The sequence below is a fragment of the Amblyraja radiata genome, chromosome 17, assembly GCF_010909765.2.
Source record: "Amblyraja radiata isolate CabotCenter1 chromosome 17, sAmbRad1.1.pri, whole genome shotgun sequence".
NCBI lineage: Eukaryota > Metazoa > Chordata > Chondrichthyes > Rajiformes > Rajidae > Amblyraja > Amblyraja radiata.
The window spans coordinates 36,201,788-36,221,882 of NC_045972.1; the positions used below are offsets into that span (position 1 = coordinate 36,201,788).

The 20,095-nt window shown below is 42.4% G+C and overlaps 2 protein-coding genes across 3 annotated transcripts; both read right to left on the reverse strand.

Annotated features, from left to right (window-relative positions):
• Positions 1 to 1,341: 1,341 nt before the first annotated feature.
• Positions 1,342 to 16,803, reverse strand: LOC116982748 (pancreatic secretory granule membrane major glycoprotein GP2-like). 2 transcript variants are annotated; one of them, XM_033036160.1, is made up of 10 exons: positions 14,204 to 14,767; positions 11,686 to 11,988; positions 8,251 to 8,311; positions 6,778 to 6,879; positions 5,424 to 5,629; positions 4,748 to 4,902; positions 2,858 to 3,097; positions 2,271 to 2,430; positions 2,032 to 2,158; positions 1,342 to 1,518 (listed from the first exon to the last, which is right to left on the reverse strand). In XM_033036160.1, exons 2-10 carry the CDS (start codon positions 11,773 to 11,775, stop codon positions 1,424 to 1,426), a joined length of 1,236 nt encoding a protein of 411 aa, XP_032892051.1. In that variant the 5' UTR covers positions 11,776 to 11,988; positions 14,204 to 14,767; the 3' UTR covers positions 1,342 to 1,423. The 2 variants fall into 2 exon arrangements, with proteins under 2 accessions (XP_032892051.1, XP_032892052.1); XM_033036161.1 differs by lacking the exons at positions 11,686 to 11,988; positions 14,204 to 14,767 and adding an exon at positions 16,682 to 16,803 and having other exon boundaries at positions 1,388 to 1,518.
• LOC116982749 (putative nuclease HARBI1) lies at positions 14,905 to 16,687 on the reverse strand. The gene has a single exon (XM_033036162.1). It carries the CDS (start codon positions 16,316 to 16,318, stop codon positions 15,155 to 15,157), a length of 1,164 nt encoding a protein of 387 aa, XP_032892053.1. The 5' UTR covers positions 16,319 to 16,687; the 3' UTR covers positions 14,905 to 15,154.
• Positions 16,804 to 20,095: the final 3,292 nt, after the last annotated feature.

Below are 20,095 nucleotides of genomic sequence, written 5' to 3' on the forward strand. Positions count from 1 at the left end.
ACAACTAAGGACCCCTAATTCCGGTATTATTTTCAGCATACTTTCCCCAAGCCTCCACATCCTTGGCATTATGGGGTAAACAGGTGCACACAATACTCCAGTAGTGGAGTACTGGTAATCAAAGTCTTAATGCATCATGGTAACCCGACTGTTATAGAGAAATGGCCCAACCAATGAAGGCAAGCATACTATACACCTTTATCACTATGTGTGTCATAACAGTCTCTGCTGTTACCAAGTATGAAGTGACCTGTGTTTTCTCCAGCTCGATGCCTGAAGTTGAATAATACCAAAGCTTCCCATAGCCCGTCTCCACATTTTCTGCTGGAGTTGAGTCAGGGTAGACCATTACAGCAAGATGGATAAAGCCATAGGATGGTTGATTAACAGCAGTGCAAGAACATTAGCTCGGTTGTGGATCAGCTGGATAGGATGGCTTGTGCCAAATTGTATTAGTCAGGATGGAGGCAAATTCCTGATTGTCAACTGAAAGGATGGCCCCGTTCCTATCAATTGCCTTTACATCACCAAGAACTTTGAACTGCAGTGTCAGTGACTGATGCAAGAACAGATTGATCAACCAGTCAGGGAGTGGCTCTTCATCCATCGAGAAAGCCCCTGGTAGTGACTTTCCTGATGATCATTACACTGTACTAGATGCGATAAAGATTACAGTAGCTAAAGAAATACTGTTAGATTTCATTCCTTCCAGCAGCAATACCTTCTCCAGAGCTTGAATTTTTTTTTTTGTTTAGTAGATGTCAAGTGATTTAATGCACTCAATGTTTTGGCAGCCAATACTTGAAGATCAACCCAGAACAAATTTCTAGCAAAATAGGGAATCTACAGCAGGAAGACCAGTTTACTAAATACTCCCAACATGTTGACAGGCAAAGTGAACTGGCATTAGCATTAATGGACCAACATCTCCACGAAGGCCCCAAGTAGGCTGTTGGAGATATCACATTGAAAATAGACTTCCAACCCAGGTACCATTTCCAGATCCATCTCAGCAATAGATAGAGAAAGCCTATGTTCTGCCCAGTTGAAAACCCAACATCCCAGAGTCATTGAAATGCTGTCCCATAACCAAGAAATAATCTCACTGAACCAAAGATGTGGATAAATCCACTACATGCCAAAATATGCTCTACTCAAATGAAGAACAGATTCCAAATGTACATCAGCAATCATGACTTTAGTCATTCTATTAGTAAAGGTCAAACACTGGGATGTTGTGCTTGAATAAGACATGAACATTTTTCCTAACTGAAAAAAAATTTGCTTTTAAGGCTATGTCTATACCATCGGATTGAAGAATGTAATCTTTGTCACACAAGATTAGTTAGGTAATGGTTTATTCTTACAATGTTTTAAATTTTTTTTTTTTTATAAACGGTAAACAATTAAAGGTAAAGTCAATTTACTTTCTCATTACTTTAGCCAAAGTAATTGCAAGGACAAGGAACACCATTGAAGATATCACAACTATACCAGGAATGGTAGCAAGCACAAGATCTGCAAAAGATGGAAAGGAATTATGCTAGAGCATCAAACCATGAACAGGTGCAAGTTAATCTTCCCAGAAGTACCAGTCAAATTGAGCACATACAAATCAAATTCTTGGTTTAGTTAGACTTTAAATCAAGAACATATGCAAATTTTTACTGCAAAGTTAGTTTTTCCAGAGAGAATAAAAATTGCCAATAAACTACAGATAGTTTCAGGCAGTTATAGTACCTTTAGGCTTAAAGAAATTACTGTTCAACTGGGAGCAAAATATCTATTTCTCAAAAATAGCAAACCTTAAATCAAATGAAGGCTGATCTACTGGTGCAAAGTAGCGTCAGGCCATTAATATTATTTAGTAAAGAACAGTCAATTCAGCTAGAAAATGTTTTGGTGAAAGTAATTGGCCAAGGCTTGAATACCTCATGCTTTGGGCAGGTGTAATTCGGTAAAACTTGTGGAAAATGTACTCGGATGTGTCCTAGTTGTTGCAATACAATTTAAAAAAAAAAAGAAACTTACTAGGTTTATGAACTTCAGGCATGTGCGACTTAAGATGGGTCCATTGAATAGGTCCATAAGTCAATAACCCTTTGTAGTCAGTGTGGGTTTCCCTTTTGGTTTTTAGTGATGATTGGCTCAGGCAATCCTGCACAATTTCACATTGGAAAGCAAAAAGTGTACACCATTAAATATTATTTCCCCGTGCTACTCCAAAAGGTAGTACAAGTGCGCAAATTCTTTGTTAGAGCCAAACTTACACTCATACAAGGCTCCAGACTGTCAGGAACACAAATTTCAGTCCTGCAATGCAGGAACACGACTGGATACTTGGTGAAACGAAACATTTGCACACTGAAGTTGGCTGTTGTCTCATTCCCGATTTGATTATGATACTGCACAGTTTCATCAGCAGGACATCTAATAAGCAATCAAATAGCTTGCTAAAATCATTAAGTGTGCAAGTGAGAGAAATTAAACACCATTGTCAATTTTACTACAATTGGATGAGAAGCAAATTTATGCATTTTCTTGATAAAGTTTCTAACCAGCGAGGCAGCAGGAATTAAAATTTACAAACATGCATTTCAGAGACCTTGACGCAGTCACATTCAACACTCAAGTTGATTTAATCTTTTTCCTCATTAGATGAAAATAATTGAAAGGCCATTAATTGTAGCTAGTGCAATAGCTATACTTAGGGCTATTTACAAGAACATTAACCAATTTGTAGACTACCAAAAATCCACCAACATACATCAAGTCTTAGAAAACAGTATGAATATGTTTGCGAGGTACAGACTTAAAACTATGCTGTTCCATGCTGGTCAAGAATCAGGAAACTTACCCCTTCTTTATTAAGTAATACTGAGGAGAGTCATTTGGATGTTTGGTTGGTGTAGCCCAACAATCATTTATAGTCAAAACAAAGAAGTTTTGCTCTCCAGGTTCAATCTTCAAACTGATGTACAATCTTTCCAACCAAGGTATGACTGGCAATTCCACATAAGCAGTCTCATACTTGGGACTTTGATAGAGTGCCATTGATACTGTGACTAGTCCCTCTTGCACATGCAGCACTGCAACTCTTAAGATGAACAGGTTATTTTAGTCTTAGTTCACAGCAACATTTGTAAATTACAGGCATAAACAAACATACTTTAATTATAATTGCATGTTGTATGCAGTGAACAGGTAACTCAGAATGCATGTATTCATTTACCTTACAGTCATCCTTCGGCCTACAATATCATGCTGAACATGCCAGGTTAAACCATTTTCTGCTACCTGCAAATTATCCATCAAAAGACTCTTGAATGCCACCATTGCATCTGCCTTCAACAAACCTGGTGGTGTTCCAGGCATCCAACACAAAATCTGCCCTGCATATCTTGTAGTCCCAATCTCTATTGCTAATGTAATCAGTAATCACTTTTAAGAGCACTTTCAAGTAAACAAAGCTGGGTGGCAGTGAACTGTGAAGAGGATGTTAGGAGGCTGCAGGGTGACCTGGACAGGTTGAGTGAGTGGGCAGATGCATGGCAGATGCAGTATAATATAGATAAATGTGAGGTTATCCACTTTGGCGGCAAAAACAAGGGGGCAGATTATTATCTCAATGGGGTTAGGTTAGGGGAGGTGCAGCGAGACCTGGGCTTCCTTGTACACCGATCACTGAAAGCTGACTTGCAGGTACAGCAGGCAGTGGAGAAAGCTAATGGAATGTTGGCCTTCATAACAAGAGGATTTCAGTATAGGAGTAAAGAGGTTCTTCTGCAGTTGTATAGGGCTCTGGTGAGAAGAGGGGGAATCTTATAGAAACATATAAAGTTATAAAAGGACTAGACAAGCTAGATGCAGGAAAAATGTTCCCAATGTTGGGAGAGTCCAGAACCAGGGGCCACAGTCTTAGAATAAAGGTGAGGTCAATTACGACTGGTGAGAAACTTTTCCACCCAGAGAGTTGTGAATTTATGGAAATCCCTGCCACAGAGGGCAGTTGAGGCCAAATCACTGGATGGATTTAAGAGAGTTAGATAGAGCTCTAGGGGCTAGTAGAGTCAAGGGATATGAGAAGGCAGGCACGGGTTATAGATAGGGGACGATCTGCCATGATTACAATGAATGGCGGTGCTGGCTCAAAGGGCCGAATGGTCTCCTGCACCAATTTTCTATGTTTCTAACACTTCCCACATCGTATTATAATTAAAAACTAGATTTGCAAGATTTAAAGATCTCAAATCTTAAAGTTATTTTCAACACTAATTCAAGCCAACGTTTTGTAATATCTCTGTGGTAGTGAGAGATAAAGTGACCATCACAGACATGGGGCATTGACAGTGCATACAGCCTTGACAAGTTGCTGCATAGGTAAGGTTAAAGTGCCAGCTTAACCAACATAGAGAGTAAAAACACAAGTAGCCAAGGGATACTAGGAATGGGAAAATACCAGCAGTAGAATAGACAAAGAGACCGACACCAAACTACCACAAGAGACAAAATCTAAATGCAGTATTCTCTCAACTTCACTTGCACAAGTAAATTCAGCACTGAACTCGAGCTTATATTTGCAACAAGATCTTTAGATGAAAGTGCACTGAACAGTTAGAGAATACATTTTAAATTCCTTAGTACACTTATAATAGAGTTGGATACATTCCACCAAGTGGGAAATCACACCAATTTCTACAAAATCACTGTACCAAGCAGATATAAAATTCTAATCTACCCAACTTACGCAGTCCTTGGCTGGATTGGAAATGCAAGTTGCACTGTCCTTTCACGGTGGTACACACAAGTGAAGTCAATTGTTTCAGAAGGAAGCCTGGTGATAATGCCTGTTGTATGTCGAGTCTCCAATCCGTTCATGTACATGATGTGTGTTGCATTACTCTAGAATGAACAGGAACAATGTTCAACACTATGTGTTTAATGGTCATTGTTAAAAGTCAAATATAAAATGTTAGGTTTATGAAATTAAGCTGCTTCTGACCAAGATGCAAAAAGGGATAATTCATTTTACTCAAAAGAGATAATTCTATCAGCATTGGATACTTCAAATTGTCAATTTACAGCAAGCCCAGCCATAAATCTGCTTGAAGTGCAGGAAACTGGTGTACAAGTTGGAATTAACCCTGTAGGCAATCATTCAATGTCTCATATCCCTAGTTCTTGTCATCCATGAAATGGCCACCCAACTTAATATTGAAGAAACATCCCCTAATCCTTGAAGTTTTAGACAGGCTCACAGGTCAAGGCAACAATATATCCAGATTACTTTATAGCAATCAAATGTAGGTCAATTACAATATCATCTTACTATATTTAAACTATTTGTCTGCTCTTCCTGAACTCATGGGAACTCATGGGAAACCAACTAGGCATATTTGATGAAAACAAAATGAGGTCCTCACCAGCACAACCGTACCACAAGATGAATAATTGTTATGATGTATACTGATGCTATAATATTCTTCTCCATTTACAACTTCTATTGCAGCTTTGCAGGCATCCTCAGCCAATTGTACAGAGTCCATGCTGACATTTTTCCAATCAAAGTAATCTTTGATGATTAGTACTTTTATGTAGGTTTGCTCACACTTGACTTCCATTTTTATATCTGCAGAAAAAGACTCAAGTTAATGACCTTTCTTGCCACAAGGTACACAATTGTTTAGCATTCCAATATCAATACAAGTTTTGATTTATGGAAGATGAACATAAAATGCTGGAGTAACGCAGGTCAGGCGGCATCTCTGGAGAAAAGGAACAGGTGATGTTTTGGGTCAAAACTTTTCTTCAGACCAAGGGGTCGGGGGGGGGGGGGGGGGGGGGGGGGGGTGAAACTAGAGGCAGGAAAAGGTTAAGCATGCAGGGAGAATGAGTGTTGCAGAACTCCCAATGCAAAGAAAACCTATTGAAAGTAGATGTAGGTAAGGCCAAAGACTGCATTTGTTCATGCTCAACTGTTCATAGCCAATGTCCAAGGGTATATTAAAAGATAATGCCATCAGGAGTTACAGGCTGGGAAAGATCCTCTTAAAAGGGTAAACTAGGTGGTTTCAGTTCAGACTGATTTTAGCTTTATTTCAAATTCAGATTCTTAACGCGGGGGGAAAGGTGGAGGTTTTAAACTTCTGGGTCAATAGTGTAGACCATTAATAAACGGCAACGTTTCTGCAGTTCCTTCTTAAGCACTAGATCGTAGTTTGTTTTACCATGCATTAACAGCACACAAATAGGAAACACATTATCCCCTAGAAGTGACAAAATATGCAGACAGACCTGCTAAAGAGAAAGCTATTTGTAGACCGCCAGATAGTAGCACCACAAAGAATACTGTGCATTCAATCTGCACTAAGCATTCAACTATCCATGTTACATTCTCTTGGACTATTACCTGATCACAGGCCAGAGTGGTAGCCAGTTCAATTTGAAGTATTGTACAAAATTGAAAGATCTACAATACTGTTAGTCAAAAAGATTGAAAGGGCAGGAAGAGATTGTGTTTAAAAGCATCCAGTTGAATGAGCAATTCACAATTTTGTAGACCAATGGAGTTGAAAGGATTTGGACATTAAGAGAATGAAAAGGATGTTAGAGACTGGGTGGTATCAATAGAAACAGCACAAACCAAACAATCATATCAAGGAGTTTAGTTTAACCACACAATCCAAATTAAACTGACACAAACACATCAGGATGATCATTCGTACACTGGGTGCACTTTAAAGTTTAGCTGCTCCAGACTTTAATGAGGTGATTTACCTTCACAAGTCTCGCCTCTGAGCCCATGAAGACAGTTGCATTGATTAATCCCATCAACAACCACACAGGTGCCCTCATTTTTACAATGGTCAAGATCACAGTCTAGTAGGGAAATAAATAAAAGCAAAATTAGGATAAACAGAAGTAATATTTAATCACGTGTACCAGAGCCAAAATTTCCACGTCTTTCTGTGTACCTTCCAAACTTTCCACATACTGAGATTCAAAAAGTCGTGACTGAAAGATTTTTCTGACACAAAATCTCAGACCCAAGGTAACAACTCTGCCACAGATATTGCCCAAACTAGAGTGTTCAGACATTGTTTAATATTTCCAACATCTGCAGTTTTGATCTATCACTGCAACACAACAGCCATTTAATATTTTTTTCAAACCTAAAAATCAACTACACGGTGGCGCAGCGATGGAGTTGTTACTTTGCAGCGCCAGAGGCCCGGGTTCGATCCCGACTACGGGTGCGGGCTGTACGGAGTTTGTACGTTTGGAGATCTTCGGTTTCCTCCCACACGCCAAAGACGTACTGGTATGCAAGTTAATTGGCTTGGCGTATGCGTAAAATTGTTTCGAGTGTCGGTTAGTGTTAATGTGCGGGGATCGCTGGTCAATGCGGACTCGGCGGCCGAAGGGCCCGTTTCTGCGCCGTCTCTAAACTAAAGGAACTCCAGTTGACTTAGAAACCTAGAAAATAGGTGCAGGAGTAGGCCATTCGGCCCTTCGACTTGCATTACCCTTGACTTTTACACCCAAATCCCGGTAATGAAAGTTCTGCATTTCTTCACTATGGGGTAGACGTTGAACACCATTTACAAGATGTACCTAGACCACTTCAATATCACCTCCCAAGTTTAGGACTTCCACCATTAAGACACTAGATCTATGGAAACATCATCAGCTGTAAATGTCCCTCCGAGACATACCACCCTAACTTGGAATTCTATTACCAGTCCTTCAATGTTACTGGGTCCAAATCCCGGAACCGAGTTCAACAGTCCCGTTGGGGACATTTTAATAAAGGAGGAAGCCGTGATTCAGCAGTCTTTACTACAAAATATCGCAAAGGCAAAATTTCAGGCGCTGCCAGCGAAACCCAAGTCCAATATCAAAACACTTAAATCCCAGCAATTCAGTGTAGGTTTAAGTTTTTCTTGTCACTCCATCCAAACGAGTACTTCACCCAAATTATCTTTAACTTAGTGGCCAAGTAATTTGATGAAGACTTTACATTACGAGAAACCTTAAAACTCAACTACTTTGGAAAGAATGGATGCGAGCGATTACAGAAGTTTTACTTTAGCGATAGAGTATAAGATAATGGGAGAGATAAAGTTCGTGTAGGATACGAGAGGAGACAACTTTTGTGCGCCAGTTGTAACATAGGTTACCATTACAAGCCTTAAACTCGAGGCACAATCACTGATGCCTTACAAATAATATTTAACATTACAAACTTACCAACACAGCAGACGGGAACAAAAACCCCACAAAACAGCAGGAGCGATATCTTCAACAACACCTGCAAAACAAAAAATGATATTTTAGATTCCATCAAATAACACTGACGCGCTTCATTCTACACTACCACACATACCATCTCTACCCCCATCCTCGAAAGACTATACTCAAGCACCGTCAAATCAGGCTTTTAACCTCTGGGTGAGGGGCTGGGCTCAGAAAGCCATATTGATTTCACCTGCGGTGTGTCGCTTCAAGACTAATTAAGTTTAATTAATACAAAGATTATTGCTGATTATTTGCGATAAGGAAAGGTGGAAGAGCACGCTGTTGACATAATGAACGTTTAAAACAAGTCCCTCTGTTCATTGCTTAATTATTGAAGACTTGTATCACGCCACTCGGTATTGGAAGGGTAATTAACATTCATTGGGAACCCAATTGGTGGGTTGTGGGGGGGACCCGAGACCTAAATTAGACCGTCAGTGGGAAACAGATTGTATGTTTCATGTGCCTTGGGGTGAGTGACAAAGGATCAATCAAATGTACAAGAAGGAACTGCAGATGCTGGAAGATGGAAGGTACACAAAAATGCTCCAGCATTTTTGTGTACCATCAATCAAATGTATGTTTGATTGATCCTTTGTCACTCACCCCAAGGCACAGGTCGCTTGGATGAAAACTGGAAGTAGCATAAGCTGATTCTGCTACCATCACCATCTATTGCAACAAATAGAAGGGGCACGAAAGACTCACCCCCCCAAAAAAATAGCTGCTCTAGTTTGCCTTTCATTTGAGATGATAACATAAATGTAAAATACATGGATAAGAAAGATTTAGACAGATATAGGGCAAATGTATGCAGATGGGGCATCCTGGTGAGATGGATGAGTTGGGCTAAATAAGCCTGTTTCAGTACTTTATGACTCTATGGCATTGGTGGAGATCCATGCTAATCCTGCACCTGATTAGTATTTCGAAAAGGACAAAGGAAATTTAGTTTTAATAAGATTGCAAATTTATGATGAAAAGATTCTTGATGAAGCACAAGGATCAATTGTACTGTTTTCATTAATAGACACAAAACGCTAGAGTAACTCAACAGGACAGGCAGCATCTCTGAAGATAAGGAATGCCTGTCCTGCTGAGTCACACCAGCATTTTGTGTCTATCTTTGGTGTAAACCAGCATCTGCAGTTCCTTCCTACACTGTTTCCATTAATAACTGGTCAGTCCTCTGCATTTTACAACTTCCTGGCTGAAGAAGCTGCCAGGATGACAACCCCTAAAATATTAAGCCTGATCTCTCTTTCTATCTCTCCCTCTCCTGTGCATATACTTGGTGGGCTGAAGGGCCTGTTTCCATTCTGCTTCTCTAAATTAAAGTACAGTTGGAAGCATAGATTCACTGACCATTTGTGCTCAGTCTGCCATGACTTACGGGATCTCCCAATTGCTAACTATTTTAACTTCCATTCCCATAATGAATTTTCTGTCCTGGGCCTTCTCTATTGCCAGAGTGAGGCCACACAAACTGGAGGAACAACACCTCACATTGTGCTTGGGTAGCTTACAACCCAAAGGTGTGAACATGGAATTCTTCAATTTTGGTAACTACAAAACCTTCCCCCACCCGCCCCATCCCTGTGCTCCATCTGAATTCGCACCTATTTCTCCCCTTCCACCTGCATTCCTTTCCATAGCTTCACAATTTGAAACTTCAATCTTTTTATCTCACACCTTGTCTTTTCATTTCTAGCCTTTGTCCACTATCTGCCTATAAACTCCTGCTTCCCCACCCTTCACCCGTATCAGCCTATTACCAGGCTTTATCCTGGCCTTTCTTTGTTTTCTTTTCCCTCCTATCCCTCTACAATTAGCCTGAAGAAGGATCCTGACCTGAAATGGTTCCTATCTATGCTCTCCAGAGATGCTGCCAGACATGCTTAGATACTATAGCACGTTGTGCCTAAATTTAGGAGTGAATTGGGTACAGAAGTAAAGACCTCATGATATCCATTATTTTTTTTTTGTTGTCTACAGAGAATCCATGCCCCCAACACCTTGAGAATGATGATGCCTTTGTGTATTCCCATTACACTCCATATCTGTGTCTTGCAGCTGTGGGACCAGCGATGGGAGTCAAAAGGTTGATCTATCCTGGTAGTCACTGTCCATATATGGTGTATTCACTCGTTCTTAATGGGCGAGTTTGGAAAGTTTTCCCTGGCTTGGAAGCCCAAAGCAAAGAATCATAGTCCAAACATGGAGTAAGCAATTTAGAAAATGCTGGAGTAACTCAGCAGGTCAGGCAGCATCTCCGGAGAAAAAGGATGACTATCATTTTGGGTCGAGGCCCTTCTTCAGACTGAAAGTAGGAGGTGGGTGTGAAGAGCTGGAGGTGAGAAAAGACGAGGACAATCAGGGCCGGTTACAAACGACTTCAAACACGGCACTGCCTGGTAAGCCCATTGTTGGCTAGGGAAGGTGTGATCTCAAGATGAAAATAATGTGGAGAACTGTGGAACTGGTAAAGCAACTAGGTTGGAGGAAGGGGGCAAGGGAGAAGGCGAATGGAGGTAGGAGTTACTTAAATCAAGATTTCAATGTTCATACTGCTGGGTTGTAAGCTACCCAAGCAAAATATGAGGTGTTGTTCCTCCAATTTGCATGTTGCCTCATTCTAGCAATGGAGGAGGCCTAGGACAGAGGTCAGTGTGAGAATGGGAGGGGGAGTTGAAATGGTTGGCAACTGGGAGATTCCGAAAGCCTAGGTGGACCCGGGTAAGTGTTAAGCAAAATGGTCGCCGAGTCTACGTGTGGTTTTGCAGGTGTAGAGGAGCCCACATCGGGAACACCGGATACAGTACTGGCAACATGACTAATGGGATTGTTTTCCTAACAGCAAGCATGATCCAGGTTGGCCAAATGTTATAAGTATATCTCCTTAGACAAAGGAAAATGTACACCAGCAGAAATTATACACTGTAGCAAACAATAATACAGAAGTCCATCTGGACATTAAGCCGAGTTGAGTATATTGGCATACACACAAGTATGGTGAGGTGACATTATAATAAAAATCTTGTTTATAGCAGCATCACAGGCACATAGACTCAGACAGCACATGAAAAGATAATTTATATATAAATTATACATCACTTACACATAAATTCTAGTGAAAGGAAAAAATATTATGCAAAAAATAAGACATCAATACAAAAGAATTATAAAACAATTCCATATTAGTGCAAGAGATGGTCCGTAGTGTTCTGTCATGAGGTAGTGTTATGGTTGTAATTCAAGAACTTGGTTGTGTTAATAAAGTAGCTGAACCAGGTGATGTCTGACTTCGGGCTTCACCTGCCTAACGGTAGCAGCAAGAAGATGGTGGCGATCCTTGATGAGCAATGACAACTTGAGGCAGAGTCTCACCTGAAGATTTTCGATGGTGGAGAGAAAGCTGTTCCCGTGATGGATGGGTTGAGTCCACCACTCTCTGCATCCTCCTGCCTTCTTTTGCATTGGATTTGCTGTGGCGGGCCATAACGCAACCAGTCAAGGTGCTTTCCACAGTGCATATGTTGAAATTTGTTAACGGGTTTTCAATGACATGCCAAATTTTCTTAAACTTAGAAAGCCGAGACGCTGGCGTGCCAGTTTCTGCTTGCTGAAGCCAACAATTCTGAAGTCAATGGTTTTGTCCAGAGGTCCAAGTTCATCAGGGATAAAAACATACTAAAATAGAGAGCAAGTACAATTATAACAAGCATCAAGCTCAGGCAGCAAAACTGTGGAACAAAAACTACATTATAGGAAGAAATAGGATGCAAAGAGCTGAGGAGGTGGAAAGTGGTGAAGCTGGGAGAGTGGGTTCTACACATGATAAAACAGGTTCATTAATGAAGAAAAAAACAAAATACAATGAATAATGGAAACCTGAAATAAATAACCAATCATGCGTACTCAGCAGGTCAGGTAATATCTGTGGAGAGGAGGAAATATCATTTCAGGTCTTTAGCTTTTCATCAGAACTCTAGCCTGAAATGGACAGAAACAGAGCATTCGATTTAAAAAAAAATTGAAGACATACCCCATGTTCAAAGTCTGAAGAAAGGTCCCGACCCAAAATGTCACATCTCCACTTTTTCCAGAGATGCTGTCTGACCTGCTGAGATACTCCAGCATTTTGTCTCTATCTTCCTCAAGTCCGATGTCGGTGATGTTAAGGAATTGAACACAGGAATTTTGGCGAACAGCATAGACAGTGTTAGGCAGAATGCAGAAAGGTCAAGAATGAGAATGAGAAAGAATTCAATGAAGAAAGTCATGAAAACCAGAGATCTTTGAACTCTCCAACATGAAGAGACCTTGCATTGTGCACCCAATCTGTAAGTTATTTCAATACAATGGGGCAATTATGATCTATCAGTGAAGGAGGATTTCGGGCCTTGAACAGAGGCAAACCAATAGCTCAGCGGTTCTTGCAGTTGTACAACAAGACAGTGGAGAAATGTGACAAAGGGTATCAAGAGGGAATGATCTTCTTTGGAGTAGAACAGGATTCATGGGATTCATTCACAATTTTTTTTTTTTTTAATCAGCAAAGATACATTAGAAATATTGCATTGATGCCTGGACTTCTAAGAAGTATACAAATTACTGCGTCAGAAACCTCCGCAAGGGAGGGTGAAAAAAATCAAAAACTTAAAATTGTGAAAGGCAGAAGAAAATAGCAAAAGTTCATAGCAACATAATCAGTTTCTTGAGACAAAAGTTTTGATAAAAATGCATGACAAACTTATTTTCCATCTTTAAAAGCCCACCAAGAAGAAAGCGCTGACTAAACATGGTGCAGCTGTAATTGTTTCACTGACTCCAAAGTGCACGGACACAAAATGATTCCATTCGAATGCCATGGTGAACAAAAAGACCAAAGAAAAGGATGTGACCAAAGAAACCCAACGAACTTCCGCCATTGTCATCCTCAGGTTGTCTGAAATACCTTGATACCAGTGAAGTATAATGTTATTGTCTTTGTGCACATTAATCCATTGCACAAAATAACCATGGGATGAGTGAGCAGGTAATCAGATTTGATAGTGATAGTCAAAGAGTAAATATTGGCCATGTTAACTTCACACCTCCACTTTGTAGAAAAGGATGTCCACTGAGGTAACACTCAAGACTTTGCTGTGACTTCACATTTGAAAGACCAATCTCCTGCAGTGCTGCGCTGCTTTAATACTTCATATGAATTTGGCCCAGGTTATGTGCTATTGTCTTTGGTGTGAGATTTAGTCAGAGTCATATAGCGTGGAACAGACCCTTCAGCTCAACTTGCCCACACACACCAACATGCCCCATCTACACTAGTGCCACCTGCCTGCATTTCACCCATATCCCTCTAAACCTATCCTAACTACGCACCTGCCCAAATGCCCTGCCTCAACTACCTCCTTTGGCAGCTCAGTCCATAAACTTACCACCCTTTGTGTAAAAAAGTTTCCCCTCAGGTTCCTATTAAATTGTCCCCCCATCACCTTAAACCTATGGCCTCCGGTTCCTGATTCCCCTACTCTGGGCATTTACCCAATCTATTCCCCTCATGATCTTATATATCTCTATAAGATCACCCCTCATCCTCCCGCGCTCCAAGGATTAAACTCCTAGCCTGCTCCACCTCTCCCTATAGCTCAAGCCCATGAGTCCTGGTAACATCCTGGTAATCATCTCTGCAACCTTTCCAACAACACTTGAACCTTGATCCCATCAAGGTTCAAGTGTTCAAATACCATCTGTTGGGTTGTTAATATATGGGATACAGTTTGCATACAATCAATCCGATCTTCAAAAACTTACATTTAAACACACATATTATAGTTAATATCTATTAATAAGATGTGAACATTTGTAGGATTTTGTGGAAAGTATTTTGTGGTTCTGGCCATACCAATTTAGATCAAGGAAAAATAACAGGTTGGATCATTCACTCCAGTCATCTGTGCACCATCAGATTCTTCACATAATATTCTTCCTGGATGATACTGCAAGGATCCTTTATATCTGCAAAACATTTAGCTGGATATCTTAATAGAAATTGTCTTTAATTATATAAATCTACATTTACTAATGTAATTGAAAGAACAGATTGCAAACTAATTATCTAAAACAAGACACTGAAATTCTTAATGACGGCTGCACCAGAGAGTTACAGTTTACCACCAAGGTTAATTTAGTGCAAGTTTTTTGGGGAAATCATGTACGTCTGGACTGGTCCAAGATTCGATGCATTACATTCTAAAAGCACTGTAGAGAACGTCAGTTCCAGTCTGCCTGTCTAATGCAGATTTCAGGTAGAGCAGCCACATTTGCCAGTCCTCCTTACACTGCACTATCTGCAAGGGCTGTCAGTGGGAAACAGACTGCCCAGAGCTCCCTCCAGAGAAGCAAGCAGCAGTAGTCCATTTGAGCAAACAATGATGGGTCGAAACCCATTCCAGGTGCATCAATGGTCTTTATGCCGCGGCAGTCACCTTACGTCTACTAGCCTGATTGTAGGGTGGCAGAAACCGTAACATATGCAAAGAGATAGGAAGTGACACTTTGTCACTATGATGAATAAGGATCAAAATAACTAGCATGTTCATTTGCTTCAGTTGAAAACATGTTTTTATTACTGTACACTTTGCACTAATTATGTTCCGTTATTCATGAATAGTGAGGTCATTCAAGAAGGGAAACATTCAACCAGTATGAACATTTGTCCTCGGGAGATAAATATTGTCACAGTGCTATTTGGGCTTTGTCGGCTGCTCAGCAGTCACATACTAATGCTAAGATTGGTAGTGGTTTGAACGTTTATTTCTCTCTCTGGCACAGGAGTTAGTGTTGCAGTTCAATGTCAGTGACTGAACTCTTCCTGCACAATCTGCTTCTGGATGGCCCTTGCCACATCCAGGGCTGAATCCTCCACCTGATCATCCTCTTCAAATGCTGGGGCCTGCAATTCTCTCTCTTCCGGCAACAGTGGCTCCTCGTCGTCTATGTTGAAGAGGTGGCCTTCCTCTAGTGCAAAATTGTGCAACACGCAGCATGCTATGACAATTCTTGCCACCCTCTGGGGCGTGTACTGCAGAGCTCCGCTGGATCTGTCCAAGCAGCGGAATCTGCTCTTCAACAGTCTTATGGCCCTCTCCACCACAGCTCTTGTCAATGCCTGAGCCTGGTTGTAGGCCTCCGCAGCCTGTGTTCTGGGTTGGCTCAGTGGAGGCATGAGCCATGTCTGTAGTGCATACGCCTCGTCTCCGAGAAGCCACCCCTGTACGTGGTTGTCTTCGTGGAAGAGGTCAGGGAGTGTTGAGTGTTGCACGATGACAGCGTCGTGACAGCTGCCGGCATGCTTGGCGTTTACGTACAGGATCTTCTGGTGGGCGTCACAGACAATCTGAACATTCAGCGAGTGGAACCCCTTTCTGTTCACGAATATGAGTGGCTGTTCTGCCGGTGCCTTTAGTGCCACGTGTGTGCCTCCTATAATGCCCTGCACCTTAGGGAATCCAGCAATGCAGCAGAAGTCCTTGCCTCTTTCCCTCTGCTGCCTGGGCGTAATACCAAAGTTGATGAACCCTGCAGCTCTGTTGAAGAGCACATCAGTGACCTGTTGAATGGCCGCCCTCACTGCTCCCTGGCTGATGTTGCACATGTTCCCCGTCGCACCCTGGAAAGATCCCGTGCCGAAAAAGTTCAGGGCAGTGGTCACTTTCATTTCCACAGACAATGCCGTTCTGGCAGTAGAGTGCGGCTGAAGATCCTCACGTAGGAGGTCACACAAATTTGCAATGGCACCCTTGGACAGCCGCACTCTTCGAATACAGAGATCTTCCGAGAGATCCTCAAAGGACTGCCGTTGTCTATAGATCCGCTGTGGAGGATAGTACCTGGTAGGATGGTGCCTTTTGCCATGTTGCCTTATTCTCTTTGCCTCCATACGCTGCTGTTCCTCTTCCTCCTCCTCCTCATCTTCCACAATGATGGTATACAGGGGGATACCCATTGGGAATGCCATGCTGTCTCAAGAATTGGTTTGACCTGGGTATTCTGGTATGTGCTCTTGTTACAATCTACTGGGCTGGAGGAGAGACTGCAGACCTATTGGGAATTGAAATGCTGGTCTTAGTGACCAAAACTCTGCAACAATAGGTTGGGAGCCCTCCCTGTGAAACCAGAAACCAGCAAAGTTTAAGGGAATCTTCCAAAGCTCCCAATTTCCTCACTTCCGCTCGGGCCACGTGACTGGCGAAGCCGAACCCTTCCCAGGCTGCAACGGCGGCGTAAGGGCAGGAAATTCCCAGCCGCCGGCAATCTCCCCAACCCCCACAGTCCAGCCAGGGCAGCCCCGCGATGGCCGGCAACCATCAACGACACTCACCGCCACCCTCCATCCGCGGTTTGGTGCAGATTTGGCGGCGAAACGGCGTGGGTCTCCCCTCCCCCTGCCGGCCGCACGCACGCCCGCACGGCCGGCGCCTGGACTGGAACACCCCGCGCGCGCGCGCACGCGCCCAACGGTCGCGGCTCCTCGCGACGGCTCGAGCTCCTCCGCCCGCAGTACACGATCTCCTCCCAACTACCCGAGTCAGGCTTGACAGTATCCACTCGGTCGCCGGGCGCTTGAGTATTCCAATATATCTTTCAAGAAAAGGTCTGCGAGTCTTTTATTTTTAAATCCCCATGTTCAATGTTACTGGGGGACTGTTTGTGGGAATGTACGACGAGGCTGCCCGGCAAATAATCTTCCTTCGGAGAGCGAGCTCCTGCCATTTGGTACCGGGGCTGTGCAGTTACATAGAAAAATAGAAAATAGGTGCACGAGGAGGCCATTCGGCCCTTCGAGCCAGCACCGCCATTCATTGCGATCGTCCCCAATCAATAACCCGTGCCTGCCTTCTCCCCATATCCCTTGATCCCATTAGCCCCTAGAGCTCTATCTAACTCTCTCTTAAATCCATCCAGTGATTTGGCCTCCACTGCCCTCTGTGGCAGGGAATTCCGCAAATTCACAACTCTCTGGGTGAAACAGGTTTTTTCTCACCTCAGTCTTAAATGGCCTCCCCTTTATTCTAAGACTGTGGCCCCTGGTTCTGGACTCGCCCAACATTGGGATCATTTTTCCTGCATCTAGCTTGTCCAGTCCTTTTATAATTTTATATGTTTCTATAAGATAACCCCTCATCCTTCTAAACTCCAGTGAATACAAGACTAAACTCCAGTGAATACAGGACTAAACTCCAGTGAATACAAGTGTCGCCCGCAGTTGCTGCCACTGTTGGAGCTGCAATTCAATGATTCAACGATACTTTGTTGTCACATGTACCTAGGTACAGTGAAATGCTTTGTTTTCGCATACAACCCAGTGAAATCATACAGCAGACCTCACCAAGGCGGTGCACAAGTGTCCCCGCGTTTCTGGTGTCGACAAAGTTACAAAAATTCACCGAACAGTCCTATTTTCTGCCTGCCGCCGCACATGGCTGCAAGGCGCCTTCCCATGCCAGATCCCACTCGTTCTTGGAGCCCCCACACTACCGTGAACCCCTTCGTTCTCGGCGCTCCTTGCCGGGTAGCCCTAGGCGGTCCACCACACTCTCGACAGTCCACCTACACTGGCAGGACCCTCCTTGCTCTCAGCAGTTGCCCGCTGGTTCTGTCAACGCAGGTGGCTCAGGGCCATGTTTGCAGCCGGGCCTGCTGGTGCGCTTGGTGCGGCAGTCCGGCATACTCCTGGCCCGTGGCGCACCGAGTCTCCCGGGTCCCCAGCCCGACATGGAGGCCTGTCGGCCCTCTCGTTTCCACGAACTCTGGCCGGCCAAAGAGACCATGGCTGACTCCAGGGAAGACAGACATCTGCCTCTGTCTGAAGAAGGGTTTCGGCCCAAAACGTTGCCTATCTCCTTCGCTCCATAGATGTTGCTGCACCCGCTGAGTTTCTCCAGAATATTTGTGTACCTTCGATTTTCCAGCATCTGCAGTTCCTTCTTAAACAATCTGCCTCTGTCAGATCATCGGAGACCTACAAGTGAGATGGACCTGTGTTCTTATCTGCAGTCGATAGTCACTATTAATAATATTTTTAGACTTGACTACGTTAGTTTGTCTGGAAATAAGGGGGGTGTAAGGGCTTTTAGTTCAGGGAAAGGCAGCACAGTCACTGCAAATCTGCGTTCTGAACTTCAGGTCCCCCACAGAATTGTTTTGCTAATATCCAGCAACCATCATGCTGTTGAACACTACACGATACCAACCGCAGGAGTTATGAACTGCAATTGACGATGCCTTAGGTTGCACTAGGGACTTTTTTTTGCACAAGTATTGAGGTTAATAAATTATAAAAAATTGTATTGTTATTTATCCGCATGTGCATTTATGTGTCCGTGTAACATCTGTAAGTAAAAATTGTTCTATTCAGTACATATTACAAATAAAAACATTGTAAGGACTGGCATTTTTGACAGTTTAATACATTCCAGAAATATAGCTACTTTCTCATTATGACAGAGCTTCACCTTGCCACAGATTTGGCATTTCATCCGACATTATTAAGCCAGATGCACTGGAGTTCATTAAGGGTCAGGCAGCATCTGCGGAAAGAGCAACGGTGATGCTTCAGGGCAGAGATCATTATCATGACACAGTTGCTGCCTGACCTGCTGGGTTGTTGCAGCAGCTTCCTTTTTTTTTTTGGATTTCCAGTGTCTAGAATTTCATTTTTATTTTTTACTTACATGAGCTAATCACGATGACTGGGTAAGAAGCAGAACATGGTATTCATTAGGTGATAATATAGGTTTGTTTTTTATCAATAGATGCAGCCTGACCTAAATATTGCAGCAATTTCTCCTCTTAGATTTTTCACATGAGGCAGTGCATTAGATTTCATGTTATAGTGTTGAACTTCAGATGGCATTAATGTGCAGCATAGCTTTGTTGCATTTATGACTTAATTGAACAAGAATTGTGATAGTAGATTGAAAGGTATTTGTATTTTAAGAAAATAATTAAAATCTACATTCAAGTTATGCTTTTGATTAAAAATGATAAATGATTAGGTCTTTGATTTGTCTGAGAAGTATTTTGGATGTGAATCAAATGGACTGATTGTCAGATAAAGCTCCTCCAGATATCAATGACCATTCTTAAATCAAATAGAAATTAATGGGTGGAGATGCCAGGCAGGTGTGTGGGGTTTCCATCCATTTTAAAGTGAATTTCTTTGACAGCTCTGATGAGGGCAGCAAAGGACAAGGCAATATCAGGAACTGTTGCTTCGGCCACTGCATCGGATAATTGGCACAGAAGCACGGTATTCAGCATTATCACTTGCTCCACTCCAGGTTTGGACACCAGTCCATACAAAATTAAAGTTCTCTTTTGGGCTTCTGAAATGTAAGACACAAAGAACTGCAGATATTGGTTTACAAAAAAAAGACACAAAGTGCTGGAATAATTCTGGGTCAGGCAGCATCTCTAGAGAACATGGATAGGTCACGTTTCGGGTCGGGACCTATCTTCAGACTTAAATATAAGTTCACTTCAGCATCTCCCTATCCAATAAGTTTCTTCTGAATTCTCTGTTGAAATTTCTTGGTGACTATCTTATCTTGATGACATACAGTCCATCAGTATCCTTTAAAAATCATGATTAGTTTGGCTTTTCTCAAGATGAAAGCGTCCAGTCTATGCCCCCTCCCTGTCTTTACATCCTAGCATTTCATAAGAAAATAGGAATAGGACCAAGGTTCCACTCGGTCCGACAAGCTGCACCACGGTGTTGGCTAATCTACCT